Source organism: Carcharhinus amblyrhynchos, chromosome 1, assembly GCF_965287045.1.
Source record: "Carcharhinus amblyrhynchos chromosome 1, sCarAmb.v2.hapA, whole genome shotgun sequence".
Taxonomy (NCBI): domain Eukaryota; kingdom Metazoa; phylum Chordata; class Chondrichthyes; order Carcharhiniformes; family Carcharhinidae; genus Carcharhinus; species Carcharhinus amblyrhynchos.
In genome coordinates, this window is record NC_137324.1 from 133,290,459 (window position 1) to 133,307,175 (window position 16,717).

The 16,717-nt window shown below is 42.5% G+C and overlaps 1 protein-coding gene across 9 annotated transcripts in view; it reads right to left on the reverse strand.

Annotated features, from left to right (window-relative positions):
• dclk2a (doublecortin-like kinase 2a) overlaps positions 1 to 16,717 on the reverse strand; it is a 310,958-nt gene that overhangs the window by 102,180 nt on the left and 192,061 nt on the right. For all 9 annotated transcript variants that reach the window (XR_013887042.1, XM_080192992.1, XM_080193004.1 and 6 more), the window contains one exon: positions 9,859 to 9,953. Coding sequence is in view for 8 of the 9 variants with exons in the window: in XM_080192992.1 (XP_080049118.1) it covers positions 9,859 to 9,953 (95 nt within the window). In the remaining variant the exon portion in view is untranslated. The remainder of the gene's footprint in view (positions 1 to 9,858; positions 9,954 to 16,717) is intronic.

Genomic DNA, 16,717 nt, shown 5'->3' on the forward strand with positions numbered 1-16,717 from the left:
AAGGACTCTGAGCAGGAGGACATATCCACCTAGGATATTTAGGGAGCAATTCTGCTGCCTGAACTTTACTGAAGAACAGTACATGTAACATCTGTGTCTCAGCTAGAACATCCTTACTGAAATCTGCTATTTTCAATTGCAGTCTCAGAGCACAGCTAGGTCCCCAGTTCCAACAGATGTGTGGGTGACCGTGCCATTAATCTTTATGTGCCTGGCTTCAACGAGGCTGGAACTAAAGATATTTGCAATATTTTACAGTTCCTTTTTAGCTGTTGCTTAAGGGAGATCAATGAGTTTCTCCATACATTGAGAGCTAACAACATTTTATTTTTTGTTGCCAGAGACTAACAGATGGAGCTAGCACGTGTTCTTCTGCAAGGTTTGCACACTTCTCCATGGTGGAAGGCACCAGTGACTGCACACACATTGCTTTGTGGACACTACATTTCACTTTGACCCTATACTGGAACTGAAAGGATTTCCACTCCTGAAATGTCCAGCATTGTGAGCATAGGCAGTGAATCACGTATCACTGCCAGTATCCTGGCAACAGTCATGTTGCTTCCATTCGGCTGCAGTCAAATAGTCCAGCTGTATTTGAGTCATAACAGACTATAGGTTGGGTGCTGGGCAATAGGAGCTGCCCACGGATCACATAGCTGACAATCCTGGTGCATAATCCACGTACTCATGTATGACATGCACAGGATGAAATCCATGCTGCCATGTGACGTGTTACTAAGCAGACTGCTGGGATGCTTAAAGGCCACTTCCTGCTTCCTGGACCACGTGGGAGAAGCCCTGCTGGACTCAATAAAGCAGACATCAAGATTCATGGTGGGCTGCTGCACACTACACCTTCTTACCATCATGAGGGGCAGCCTCTAACACCAGCTGTGCAGTGACCAACTCAAGATTAGCTCCTTCCCTGCTGCCAACAAAATTTTGAATGGACCTACCTCGCATTAAGACGATCTTTCACTACACCCTAGCTATGACTGTAACACTACATTCTGCACTCTCTCATTTCCTTCTCTATGTATGATATGCTTTGTATAGCGCGCAAGAAACAATACTTTTCACTGTATCTTAACACATGTGACAATAATCAATTAAATCAAATCAAAAAGAAGCAGAAGTACAAGGAGCAGGAGGGAGATGAGGAAGAAGGAGGAAGCAAACAAACAGACCCTTTTTGGCTAAGCTGCATGTGAAGAACCAACTCAAGTGCAATACCAACAACCGCAACTCACATTCACCAACATTCACCGTACCTTCCCTTAGTCACTGACCATTGAGGTCCGCTTGGTCACAATGCTAAGATAAAAGCCCACTAAAAAGTAAACATTCAGAACTAGATGTATAAACCCAATCATTCCATATTTCTTAAAAAAAAATCAACTCATCACCCTTGTGCATTCCCTTTGTGTCTGTCTATGGTATTCCTTTGCCTATTCCAGTGCTCCTACAGAACTCTATCCCAGTGATTGCAGCGTGGCCGGTGGAAGGTTGAAGATGGTGTTGGAGAACAAGTTGAGCAGCTGAGAGTCTAGAAAGCCCAATTGCAGGCTGTGCCATCTCAGCATGGGCTGGCTAGCTGACAGGCAACAGCAAGGGAACTGATGGAGTAGCAATGGCGAGAGGACAAATGCTGTCTTCCTGAGAGAACAACAGGTCAGTGCTCCATGGTGCTCTGTCCGAGACAGAGGCGGTGTTTTATGACCAGTTGTAAAGAGGGGCATTAAGTGAATAGCGCGATTAACGCCGCTTTTCACGACCAGCGCCATTTTACGAGCACAGGATTTCTGGCGTGGTCAGCTTCTTGCCAGAAATGGGCGAGAGGCTGAGTAATTTAGTTTTATTAAAATGATGTTTTGATTGTGCTTATTGAGACTGGCACTCAATCATCCGGGCTCACTTGTCTTTATGGCCTCGCCGACAAGAAATGGACTTTCCCCGTAGACGGGGAGCAGTCGTCTTAGCCTCGCCAATGGAACTGGAGGCCACTGAGGCCCCCCCGGGAAGGCCTAGGGCAAGGGGGAGATGCTCCTTGGCAATGACGGCCTGGCACCTGGACACTGCCTACCAGGCAGTGCCAGGGGCAGAGCCAATGGAGGGGGGCCAGTGGGAGCAGGGCAAATAGGGTGGCAGGGGACGGGGCTAACAGGAGAGGGGGCCCACTGCCAATCTGCGGCTATCGGGGGGGGGTGGGCACCACTGCCACACTGCAGCGATTGATGAGGAAAAGGCAGCGATCAGTGGGGGAGAACAGTGGGTCTGCAATTGATCTGGATGGTGGGGGAGGGGGGAGGGGAAAGAGAAAGTGGGTCGGCGAGGTCTGCATTTCAGGCCGCAGGCCCCCATGACTGTAGTGGGTGTGGGAGGGAGCTGCTTCAGGTTGCCTGCAGTAGACAGCTCATCCTTTTCTGTCAGACTCCTGCTACTGTTAATGTCAGCATCAGAGGTTGGCACATGCGCACTACCATCTTCTGCAGTCTTTCGGGTGCATTAAGCCCGGCCCACAGGCTTCTGCAGTGAGCAACAGACTTGCTCAAATTTTTCCAGCCAGAGTGCATATGGGGGGGGCCTGAAAGCAGCCCAAAAAACAGATCTGAAATTCTCCCAGTTCCACACCCGCCCAGCACTTAGAAACAAAATGGTAAAATTCCAGCTAGAGTCTCTGCAAACTGCAATAATCTGTTGGAGGATAGATTGAAGATCTATGACACATGACAAACTCTGATGCACAATGTAATTCATGGCCATCCTTGCAGCAAGCAAACCTTGCATGGGTTTAATCTGAACTGCTACTGCAGCACATTAGTTGTATGTGTTGTAATTGGAAGCTGAGATATCAACCATAAGAGCCTGTGTCTTGCTTTTCAGATTCTACGTCATGCTTTGGTCCACAACTGGAGCTGGCTACTACTTCTACCCTAGAAAGGATGGGCTGCAATCTCTGCAGAAAGTCCTGCACCAACATGGTGCTGGATTACTCCATGCTCCTGGACATTGAATAGGTATTTCATTGTGCACTCCAAATCAGCCTTCTTCTATATACTGCCCATCAAAATGCTCATCTCAGTGCTTTCAGTAGAACTCATGTGACCTTGTCATATGGTGAGCTGGAATCTTATGCTTTCTTTGATCTCTGCCCTAGGCTCCGGCCATTCATGCTTAGAGTCATATCATGTTCTGTTATTGCCGCTTACGTAGTTTCTAAATTGCACTCAGTTGTCCATTACTTCCAACCTTTGAAGACAATTCAGCGGTATCCCAAAATCGCCCGCAGATGTCCCCACATAAGGACTGAATAGCAATTTCCCGGCAAGTTCAGGTTTCTGATGGGCAGTTGCCCTGCACTGGGAACCATCCAATACTCAAATTTAACTCACAGCATCTTTCCCAGCCATCATGCATATCCCCTTCAAGCAGTGCAGGCCAATTTTTACTGGTGCTCACCATGTTGGTCTTCTTCCAAAGCATCCAACTAAGCGACAGAGTACCTAGTGCTGGCTAAACACTGAAATCATGTAAAACAGCAGGCAGCAAAAAGTTTGCAAGCTGACATGACGTATGGCATCACTCTACTCAAACAACAAGTATGAGTTTTAGGTATTAGTGTATTAGGATTTTTTTATTCATTCACAGGATGTGGGTATTACTGGTAAGGCCAGAACTTATTGCCCATGAGACAGTGATGGTAAGCCATGAGCTGCAGGTAATCTCACAGTGCTATGAGGTAGGAGTTCCAGAATTTTGGCTTAGTGATGATGAATGAACTGTGTTATATTTCTAAGTCAGGATATCTTCTGACTTGGAGGAGTGCTTTCAGGATGAGTACTTACAGATGATGGTGTTCTCATGAGTCTTCTGCCCTCATCTTTCTAGGTGTTGGAGGCTGCAGGCTCGAGAGCTGCTTTTGAAGAAGCTTTGACAACTTGCTGCAGTACATTTTGCAGATGGCACACACTGCAGCCACTGGGAACCGGCAGTGGATGAGGTAAACATTTCAGGTGGTGGTTGTGGTATCAAAGGACTGTGCTGTGTTGTGTAGTGCTGGGCTTCCTGCGTGTTGTGGGAGCTTTCCTCATCCAAGTATGTGGGGCATATTCTATCACAATCCTAACTAGTGTTACTTTTATGTGGTGGTAATGCTTTGGGGAGCCAGCAAGTGAGCTACTCACTGCAGAATACTCAGATCTTGACATGCTCTGGTAGCCTAAGTATCCAGTTATCTTTTTGGTCAATAGTAAGCTCCAGGATGTTGGTACTGTGGAATTGAATAATGGTTATGCCACGGAATGTCGAGAAGTGATAATTACATTTTCTCATGTTGGAGACAGCCATTATTTGCCACTTGTATGACAAAAATTTATTTAGCCCTTGTCAGCCCAAGCCTGAATGTTGTCCAGGATCTACTGCATGCGGGTATGTTTCAGAATTGTGAATGATATTGTATAACCATCAATGAACACTCCCATTTTTGACCTTATGATGGAGGGAAGGTCATTGATGAAGCAGCTGAAGATGGTTGGTAGGACACTATCCTGGTGTACACCTACAGCAATGTCCTGGAACGGAGATAAAGGGCCTCCAAAAGTCACAATTTTCTTCCTTTGTGCTGGGTATGATTCCAACTAGTGCACACATTTCTCCCGGTCCCCCACTGACTTCGACATTTACTCAGGATGCTTTGTGCCACACTTAGTCAAATGCCTTGATGTCAAGGAGCAGTAACTTCCATTTCACCTCTGTAATTCAGCTCCTTTGTCTATATTTTAAGGCTGTAATGAGATCAAAGTGCCAGAAGTGGAACCCAAACCAAGCACTAGTTGAGCAGGTAATTCATGAGTAATGAATCGCTTCTAATACTGTTGACAATACCTTCCATCACTTTGTGGGGGCTGAAAGTAGGTAAATGGCTGGATTGGGTTGTACTGCTTTTTGTGAAAATTTTCCACTTTATTGTGTTAATAACTGCGTTGTAGCTGTACCGGAACAGGTTAGATATGAGTGCGGCTAGTTCAGGAGCACAAGTATTCAGTACTTCTACTAGGATGTTGTCGTGGAACCTTTGAATCTTCCAGTGCCTTCAGCCATTTCTTGAGCTCACGTGGAGCGAATTGAATTAGCCAAAGACTCATATCTGTGATGGTGGGATTGTTAGGAGAAGACTGAGATGGATCATCTACTTGGCACTTCTTGCTGGAGGCGGCTGCGAATTCTTCAGATTTTGTCTTTTGCACTGGAAATGCTGCGTTCCAACATCATTGAGGATGGGGATGTTCACGGAGCCTCCCCCTCTAGTAAACTAAATTAGAAAATTTTAACTCTATTTGCTTGCTGTAAACTGAGTACACAGGCAGTGGAAATTAATTGGATGAGTTTTTCATCAAAGTTTTCATCGAAGTGAATCCTATCATCTTTAATTTCAATCTGGTGGGAAAGATATAGACCTGAAACTGGCAGAGTCCTTCGTTAAATATGCAGAAACTGGCCCAAAGATGTAATTGCGCATTAAGTGCATTCACGTGGTCTGAGTGAGGAAATCCATTGAGACCTTCCCACTAGCTGAGCACAGTGGGTACTGGATATGGGACAGCAGAGACCATTTAATGCAAGAAATGTTTAATTTCCCTGTGAGGGACAACGGAAGCAGATCTGTCTCCATGAGGAATGTTCCATGAACTTCAGCAAAATGCAAAGAGAACAAAAAATTTGGAAAAACAGAGTTTGTTATAACTTTCTGTTCCCATTAGTTAATCAAACGTCATTGACAGAGGGCAGACCTGGGACCATTTCAGTCCTATAGTCAGCAAGTTTAACCCTTTAAAATAAGCCAGTGCAATAGTGATCACCGTCAGTTTGGGGTTGAGTACTTTCATTTGGTTATTAGTGGGGTACAGTTACTGCAATAGCAAGAAAATAAGGCAGAATTTTCCAGATTGTGCACAGAGTGCTGGCTGAGACAAGAACACTGGTGTGCAAATCGAACAGCTGCACAGCTGATTTTCTCTCCAGATATTCTGGCACTTTGTGTGCAAAAAGTCTGGAGACATGGCTCACATCATCATGGTGGCAGGACGGGGCCAGATAAGGCTGGCAACACCAATCTGTGTTAAAACACCATGCAATCCCACCCATCCCTTCACACTGGAGCGACCCAACCCACCACGGATATGTGGAACCTGAACTCACATGTAATGAGGCAACACGGCCATGGATAACAGGAATCTTTGCCCCAATACCCCACTGCATGCTCCAGGCCACCTCCCTCTGATGAATAAGGGGACTCCTCCCTTTCTCCCCTGCCATATGAACTGGGGCAATTCCCACACACAAGGGGAATGCCCTCATGGAGTGCCCCAGAGTGGCCAGTCCCCTTGGCACTGCCACATGGCATGGCCATGCCAGAGGCAATGTCAGAGTACTTCTTGGGCATATCCCTCTTCCCCAGGGACTATACGTACCTTTATGCTGCTGGTGGATTCCCCTTGCCTGCTTCAAGTTTTTCAACACCTGTTGTAAACCCTCGCTGATGTGATGTTACCCTGGCAAGGGAAGAATTTCTGCTGTGGCACATATGGCAGGAATGTCCTTTAATTGTATTATAATTCATTGAACTAAGATTCCCACTCTCGTTACATCACTAGTAAGGAGCAGGAAAAATGAGATCTTGCTGGCGAGATTCCTGTTTCCAAATCGTGAGATTTTGCACGTACATCGCCATTTGCCTTCACGGCAAATACAAGTGCAAAATGACCCCCATAGCTTTTAGTTAATAATGAAATATAGTTAAGGATGATTCTACAATTTTTGAATTGCTAAAGCTTGCAGTCATTCTGTTTGAAGTTGTCTGCCATTCTTAAATACAAGTAATAACATGAAGAATCATATCATCAACTTTTACTTGTGAATTGGATAAAAGTAGCAACACTGCAGAATTAAAAAACATTATCCTGTTTTAAGAGCCATTATTAATAGTGATTCTGAAACAGCCTATTACCATGAAAAAGATAATGTATATTAAGGTAGGTTTTACGGTATTACATCCTGTCACGTGATACTGAATGTGAAAGCCTCATATTATAAAGATCATAGTACCCTGTTTCTTGAATGAGAAGGTTATAAGAATAGAATCTATTGCCGATTCTTCAAACTCAAATTTTGCATGAAAAATTAAAATGATTTAATAAACTGAATTGACCAACACAATTCAAATGGCCATGCATAGAAACTGAAAAAAAGAATTACTCAGTAATTCAAGTGGATTGGCTTTCAATTCAAAGGTCACTATAATTATCTTGAGGTGGTGAGACCATGAGAATGCCAAATATCGAGCATCTAGCCACATTGGGATAGCACAGATTGAAAGGTTAAAATGCCACTCTGACTTTTTATTTATCTAGCTTAGGATGGTGGTGGTGAAAATTTGGCAGAATTTGCCAATGCAGGACATTAAGTGGATTTGAAAGTATCCACAACAGAGTGAGTAAATGTATGATAAAGAAAACTCCAGATCGGTGATAAAATAATCTCAGTACTTCTGATAGTGCCAATAAATTGTGTTGGTTTATTTAATGTAATACAGTTAATAATTCATCTGGCCTCCTTGTTTGCACTCTTACACACTATCATTTGTATGCTACAAGGTTGTTCTGGCATTTATCACCAGCTCTCTTATTCTTTTTACAAACTGTTTTACCAAAACAGTTACTTAAAAGACACAGCAAACACTAAAATCAAGATAAGATATCCTGCTGCCATGCCTTAAAACTGAGACAAAGGAACAGCACATAGTTAAATGTCAATACTAATGAATGCTCTCACTGATAATAACCTGCTTCCAGTTTCCTGAGCTGTCACTTCCTAGATTTACATTTCACACCCAATTGTTTTCAGTCAGATGAATGTTGTTCTTGGAAGGAACACCACAGTCTATAATAAGTAGTTGTAATGCGGTGTAGTTCGGTATACTCTAAAGAACAGTTAAATTTGACACTTTTACTGTTGGTTTCACAATGAACTCTTTAAATACTGGATCACTTGCTATTTGCAGGTAATGTTCTCATTACAGTTGGTGCTGACAAAAATGGCAACCGAGATTTTGGTTATACCTCAATAATGTAAAGAGATGCTGCTTTTAGAAATGGAATTTCCTGGAAATAGCAGCACACAGTAGTTAAAAATAAATGTTGCATTCTTTCACCAAGATTCCCAGTGCAACCATCTCAGATCAGTGCTAAGGAAGAAGGTTTCACTAGCAGCAACTTAATATTTTGATAACATAGCATGCGCGTTCATGACTGGCTGTTAAGATGAGTTGGGTGGAAAATCATCAGCTTCTGACTGCATTTTAGCTCAGCGTTTGTCCATTTTAACAATCAGCTACTAATGATTCTAATTCTAAATATACAAATAACATTTTATGCTTTTATGCTGCTTTACCTTTTCTTTCATCTTGCAATACATTATCTAAACATCTTCAGTCTTTACCGACTGATCACTAAGCAATGTTGAGGAGGGAAAGAAGGAAGGCCTGGCAGGGCAACATGCACACAGTTAAATGATCATCTAAATCTTCAGTCCATTCATTGCAATGGCACATAAATTAAATGCATTCTGTTCCCTAAGTGCAATCCTCTGCACCACTTTTCCGTTACTTGTCTTATCCAAATGGTAAAAGCTAAAATCTACTCTACTGTATTCCATAGGGGTCCCTCCTCTTGACACTACACCAATGACAGGGTAGGAACCTGATCTTACACACCGCCCACTTGTCTAATTCTATTTTTCACGTTTTCCACAGAACAATTTCAGGCACAACAGATGGTTAAATATGAAAATTACAATTTATTTTCAGAATTAAAATGGATTATTGTTAGTGTTGGAAACATAATGCTGCAAAAATGTTACTTTATTAGAGTTCAAAGGTTTGTGTTTGAGAAGTGCAACTTGTAGCTTGACTCAAGATATGAAGGGTGGGAATTCAAAAAATATACTCAGATTTCAGGAATTAAATTTCCAATGTGCGATATTAAAGTGTTACACCTTATTAACTATTAATGCAGTATTTTCTGTTCCAGTCCTAATAAGCTCTCCAAATGAAATTAAGTTGATTAGTTCTGATTTAAAATGATCAGAACTGCTTTCTAATTTCTTTTCTTTGGGTTAAATTTAGAAAAAGCTTCCATGAAATTTAATGGTCACAGACTCAACAATGTTTATGAATCCAGGTGGATCAAATGGCTTCCTTTTGTATTGTAGGGATTCTATGAAAACTAAAATGGGAAAGATGATAATCGAGGAAAAGGGATAAGACCATTAGGGAGAGGGATAACGATAAAGAATGACTGGCCAGGAGTGAAGTGCACTAACACTAATGATTGACAAGGCACTTCTTACCCTCTGGTTTCTCTTGATCCTATAAATATTTTGTAACATCTAAAACTATTACGAAAGGCTCCACTAAGGTACAGTGGCATAATGTTAGTTATTGGTCACAATTCTCCATGGTTTTCAGTCGCAAGCATATTAACAGTAAGAGATATAAAACAAGTTGGACTGCAAGTAACTCATAGCCAGGCCCAGTCACATTGTAGTAGGCAATAATGGAGAAGAGTTACTACTCCACTAATGGAGAAGAGTTCTTTGAAATCTGGAACCTCTTTGTGGCTTCTCTTGGCTAGAGAACTTGTATGGCAAAATAAGACTCTTTAGAGCCAGTGGAACAACATCTGTACTGTGCATTCCCAAGTACAAGGCTGCATTGTATATAGGTGACAACTCTTAGAAACCAAATTTTCTTCATCCATTCTCTTAATCTTTGCGTGGCAGAATAGAATTTTTTTTTACCTTGTGAGCTCTCAAGCTGCCAGGACTGGTTGGGGAGGAGCTGGATGATTTTGTAGATTTGGGTGTTGACAGTTGACTGCTTGGAGTTCCATTCACTGTGCACCAGAAAATAAAATTTAAATAACATCAAAATCTAAACAGAAAGTACCAGAACATAACAAGCATGATAGAAAACCGGAACCTTTCTGAATAGTGAAAAATTTCATGTCGTTAAATATTAAAGTGAACAGGGTTTTCATTTCATCTAGGACAACATTTATGTTTGACACGCTTATCTCCAAATTTTTATAGTATGCCAGCCAGGTTTTGAAGTAAAAACAGCTCTGAAGAGGAATCAGGTGGACTTGAAATATGAACTGTTTCTCTCTCCATGGATACTGCCAGATCTGCTTAGCTTATGCAGCGTTTTATGTTTTTATTTTATATTATAGGCAGTGATTTTTTTAACTTCAAATAACCTTAAGGGTGAAATTGGTCTTTCCCAGTTTCAGCAATTGGGCTCATTTCAAACTGGTAGCCCATTTTACACTGTGCCAAATTTCCTTTGCACTAACATCAAAAGAAAAAACAATTTGGCACTAAGCAAGCAGCCAATTTGCTACGAACCTACTGATGAGGTTCACTGTCTTTCTGTAACACGTTATTTCAAGTTTACTTCATTTGCATAAATCAGTCACGATTTTTCTCATCGGGTGAGAAGTTGCTACAGTTACCGTTCTCATTTCCACAACTTATTTTGTTTGTTACAAAGAAAATGGAAATTCTTTGCAAAATCTAGAATCTTTGTAATTCGGGTCACTGCCTACGGCGACAGGAAGGTGACTGGAGAACCAAAGCTAACATAATTTGCCTGCTCTTGTTCCTGAGCAAGGCCATGAGAGACCAGCTAGCATATGATAACACAGAACGCAAACAGAATCTTGCAACATCAGTGATGAACAGGTCTCTGCCCAGCTTTTCATGAATCAAATGCAAGTGATCTACCAAGGTATTATTCATCAGTAATATGAACTGTGAGATTATGGGATCAGCTAACGTTTAAAGTAGGTCGACAGTGTCATCCATTTATCAGGCTTTACAGATATAAAAGTTAAAAAATCTTAAATTAAAAATTACTAAGCAGAAGTTTACACTGCAGAGAATAAATTAAAGGAAATGATGATTTCAAGCAGAATGTAAACTAAAACCAAATAAACAAGATGATAAACTTTGGAAAATGCTTCACATTAACCACTGATGATCAATACAAAACATTCCGTTTTACCTTTTAATAGTTTATTTCAATTAATCAATTACTACAAAGGATGATCTTTAAAAAGCTAAGGGCGTTGCTACATCCTGCAAGCTTAAATTGTTAAAATTGATTTCAATCCTACCAAGGCGACTGTAACATCAGCACCTTTCCCTGCTGAAGCAAATTTATACCATGCTGCTATGGATTAATAACAATCTATGAGTCCATGTTCCAGAAGGAAAGTATTGGTAGGTTTACATGTTGACAATTTCTAAAATGTTGCTTCAACTAATCACACCTCTATTGGCATCTTCCATCTCTTCTTTCAATACACATTATTCATTTACTTCTTGTTTTTGCAGTTCTTTGCCTGTGACACATCATTGCCAAGAATGAAATCTTCCCTGAAAACGCTAACAATGTTGCTATGCAACTTGCCATTTACATCTCATGACTAATTTGAAGCATGATGTGTAGGAAGTGTTGTGTGTTTGGGAGATAAACATGGAGCTACTGAAACTGCAGAGTTAAAACTAGGCTCCACCATGGTTTCCAAAGCTTTTTCAATCGGGTGGGGGGGTGGCTCGTGCCTAGGTCTGCTGTAAGCTAATTGGTGGAGATTGATTGCTATGATGTCAATAACTCAGTTACCATTGTATCATGCGACTAGTAGGTTGACAGAAGGTGAGCAGGATGGACCTTGATCTGTTCTCATCTAACAAGTCTTAAGTTCCTATGAGAACAATAATGAATACTCATCAGATTCTTCCTCTTTTTCTGTGGAAAGTGTGTCGATTCTGCTTGGCATTTCCTCATCTGTCTCATTACAATAATGTGGCATCCTGGTGGTTTGAATGAATCAAAGATTGGATTTTACATTTATCACAACCTAAACAGGTCCCTGAGCACAGAGCTGTCAATCAAGCCAGTTTCACAGGCACAATGGACTGTAGGTAAATTAGGAACAGAAGTCGGAAATTGAGCCCCTTGGGCCTGCTCCACCATTCAATTAGACCGCGGCTGACCTGCACTTCAACTCTGTTTTACTGCCTTTACTTGATGTTCATTGAATTCCTTATCCAACAAAATTCTATTGAACTCAGATTTCATAGCTCCATATGACCTAGAATCTACAGACTATAAGGAGTGTTCCAAATTTCTACATTTTCTGTGAATAAGTGCCTCCGAATTTCTCTCCTGAATGGCCTAGCTATAATTTTAAGATTGTATTCTGTTGTTCTTGGTTCCCCCATCAGAGAAAGTAATCAGCTAAATTTTACATGCCCGCAGTAGGTATGTTTCCCACTGGGGGTGGAGGCATTTAAAATGGGGTGGGTGCCCATCTCATCACCTTGCCACCCATCCTAGAGATTTCCCCCATAATAACAGGGGCAGGTGGGCACCAAAGCCAGTAGCCTGCCTGTCATATTTAAATCAACAATTAAGGGTCTACAGGGCTTGTTATCAAGCCTGTTGGCCTTGATAATACACTGCCCAATTATTATACAATTAGCACAGACAGCAGAGTGGGAACGGAAAGCCCAATTTTTAACCTGAAATAGTTCCAGGGCAGGAAGGAAGGGTGAGGGTGGTTGATCTTTGAGGGCTGTCCTTTGCCAATTGCAGTGCAACCCCCCTTAGACTGAACACCCCTTCCCGTCTACCCATTCCCTCCTTTTAATCTACCCAAACTCCCTTACTACCCCTCCCCTCAGCTCAGACTTCCCTGCCCCGAGGGATGCTTGGGCTCCACCCCCTCAGCTGCAGTCCTGGCAACTGCCACTAATGTCACAATAGGATTGGCTGGCAGCTCCAGAGGATATGATCCACTTCAATGAGGAGTGGAAGTCCTACTTGGCTCTTGTTAATGAACCCTGTCTGCAGCACCTTATTGTGCTCCACACTGATTGATTTTTCCTGGGCTGTCCACCTCTGCCATATTACTCCACACAATATCTCTGCATTTCACTATCAAATCCTTTTAATTTTAAACATCACCATCAGATCATCCCTCAATCCTTTATACTTAAGATTAAGTAACATGTCTTTGTAATTTACAATAACAATTTACATTTATATAGCATCTTCAATGTAATAAAATATCCCAGGGTGCATCATAAAAGAAAATACGACACCTAAGAAATATTAGGGTCAAAAAATTAAAATTCTGGTCAGAGAGGTTAAGGAGTTTCTTAATGGAAGAAAACGACAGAGAGGGGCAGAAGAACGTGGTAGGGAAAGAATTCCAGAAGTTAGGACCTGAATGACTGCAGACACGGCTACCAATGGTGGAGAAATTAAATTCAGAGAGTCCAGAATTAGATGAGTGCAGATATCATGAGTTCATATATCTTACAGGGTTCTGGGGTGGCAGGAAATTATAAACCCAGTAAGGGGTGGACTATGGTGAGATTTTCATTTAACATTGATAATTTTAAAATCAAATGGAGCTTGACCAGGAGTCAACGTAGGTCAATGAGCACGGAGTGATAGGTGAACGTGACTCAGTGTGAGTTGAGACACAGGTGAGTTTTGGAAAACTGCAAGTTTATGATGGGTAGAAAATGAGAGACCAGCCAGTGGCGCAATGGTTTTTTTATGTTTTAAAGTTTATTTATTAGTATCACAAGTAGGCTTACATTATCACTGCAATGAAGTTATTGTGAAAATTCCCTAGCCGCCACACTCTGGCTGCTGTTCGGGTACATGGAGGGAGAATTTAGTATGGCCAATGCACCTAAGCAACACATCTTTTGGGCTGTGGGAGGAAAACAGAGCACAAAAAGAAACCCACTCAGACACTGGGAGAACATGCAGACTCCACACAGACAGTGACGCAAGCTGGGAATCGAACCCAGGTCGCTGGGGCTGTGAAGCAGCAGAATTAAATACTATGCCATCATGCCACCTATAGGATAGTCAAGTCTAAAGGTAACAAAGGCATGAATGAGGTTTTCAGTAGCAGATGAGCAGAGACAGGGAGGATTTGGGAAATGCAATGGAAATGGAAGTAGGTGCTCTTGGTGAAGGTATGAATAGGGGGCTAGAAGTTCATCTAAGGGTCAAACAAACTGATTTATCCTCAAACCATTGCCAGGGAGAGGGATAAAGTTGGTAGCTGTGGAATAGGGTCAGGAGCGGGGATTCAAGACAATGGCTTTCATCCTCCCCAGGGTTTAACTAGAGCAAATTTCTCATCTCGTGAATGTCAGTCAGATAAGCAGTCTGATAAGTTAGTACCAATGGAGGAATTGAAAGATATGGTGGTGAGCTGCAGTTAAATGTGGTCAGTGTACTGATGAAAGCTAATACCGTGTTTCCAGATTATGTCGATGAACAACATATAAATAAGAAATAAAAGAGATCAAGAATAGATCCTTGATGAACACTGGAGGTAACCAGTGCATACCGAAGAAGGGAAGCCCATTGGTATCGATAGTGATTGCTACGATTAGTTGGATAACATTGGAACTAGGTGACAAAAACGGTCAACGAAGGACGAGCTGTTGATGTCGTCTATATGGATTTCAGTAAGGCGTTTGACAAAGTCCCTCATGGTAGGTTGGTAGAAAAGATTAAGGCTCATGGGATATGTGGCCAGGTATCTAGATGGGTTGAGAACTGGCTTGCTAAGAGGAGACAGAGAGTAGTAGTGGAGGGGTCCTTTTCTAGCTGGAGGTCTGTCACTAGTGGTGTGCCGCAGGGCTCAGTACTGGGACCTCTTCTCTTTGTAGTATATATAAATGACTTGGAAGAGGGAGTAAGTGGTGTGATCAGCAAATTTGCTGATGACCCAAGATGGCTGGATTGGTAGGCCGTGAGGAGCAGTGTCTAGCAATACAGCGGGATATTGATAGGCTGGTATATTGGGCAGATATATGGCAAATAGACTTTAATCCGGATAAATGTGAGGTGATGCATTTTGGCCGGAATAATGTAGGGGGGAGTTATATGATAAAGGGTAAGCCCGTAAAGAGTATAGAAATGCAGCGAGACCTGGGGGTGCAAGTGCACAAGTCTTTGAAGATGGCAGTACAAGTGGAGAAGGTTGTGAAGAAAGCCTATGGTATGTTAGCCTTTATAGGAAGAGGTATAGAATATAAGAGCTGGAGTCTAATGTTGCAGTTGTATTGAACGTTGGTTCGGCTGCATTTGGAGTACTGTGTCCAGTTCTGGTCACCTTACTACCGGAAGGACGTGGAGACTCTGGAGAGAGTGCAGAGGAGGTTTACCAAGATGTTGCCTGGTATGGAAGGACTGGGTTATGAGGAAAGATTGAGCAAATTGGGGCTGTTTTCCCTTGAAAGACGGCGACTGAGGGGGGATCTAATAGAGGTATATAAGATTATGAAGGGTATAGATAGAGTAAACAGAGATAAGTTATTTCCTATGTTAGAGACACACAGTACAAGGGGCCATGGGCTTAAAGTGAGGGGGGAGAGGTATAACACAGATATTAGAGGGAGGTTTTTCACACAGAGGGTAGTGGGGGTATGGAATGCTCTGCCAAGTAAGGTGGTGGAGGCAAGCACGCTGGAGTTGTTTAAGAGTAACTTAGGCAGGCACATGAGTGGGTTGGAGATGGGAGGATACAGGAGATTGTTTTAAATAAGGTTCATTAGCATTGAGACGTCCCTGGTAATGTAAATGGATATGGTATGATAATAATGTTTTTTCTCTTTTCATTCACAGGTTTTAAGTCGTCCACCTTGTTGTCCAACGAGGGGCATACACATAAGAACATAAGAAATAGGAGCAGGAGTAGGCCATCTAGCCCTTCGAGCCTGCCCCGCCATTCAATAAGATCATGGCTGATTTGTCGTGGCTCAGTTCCACATTCCCGCCCTCTCCCCATAACCCTTAATTCCCTTGCCTACCAAAAACCTATCTACCCGTGTCTTAAATATATTTAGCGAGATAGCCTCCACCACATCAACGGGCAGAGAATTCCAGAGATTCACCACCCTTTGAGTGAAGAAGTTCCTCCTCAACTCCGATCTAAACTGCTCCCCCACCCCTTATCTTGAGGCTGTGACCTCTAGTCCTACTCTCCTTTCTGAGCGGGAAGAATCTCTCTACCTCTACCCTATCCATCCCCTTCATTATCTTATACGTCTCTATAAGATCCCTCCTCATCCTTCTAAACTCCAACGAGTACAAACCCAGTCTATTCAGCCTCTCTTCATAGTCCAACCCCGTCATCTCTGGTATCAGCCTAGTGAACCTCCTCTGCACTCCCTCCAAGCCAAAGTATCCTTGCGCGTGCGGCGACCAAAACTGCACACAGTACTCCAGCTGCGGCCTCACCAGTGCCCTGTACAGTTGCAGCAAGACCTCCCTGCTTTTATATTCAATCCCCCTCGCTATAAAGGCCAGCATCCCATTTGCCTTCCTGATCACCTGCTGCACCTGCAGGCTGGGTTTTTGCAACTCATGCACAAGGACCCCCAGGTCCCTCTGCACCGTAGCATGCTGCAGCTTTTCACCCTTTAAATAGTAATCCCTCCTACTATTATTCCTGCAAAAGTGGATAACCTCACACTTGCTAACATTGTACTCTATCTGCCAGGTCCTTGCCCACTCACTTAGCCTATCTAGATCCCTTTGCAGACTTTCCACACCCTC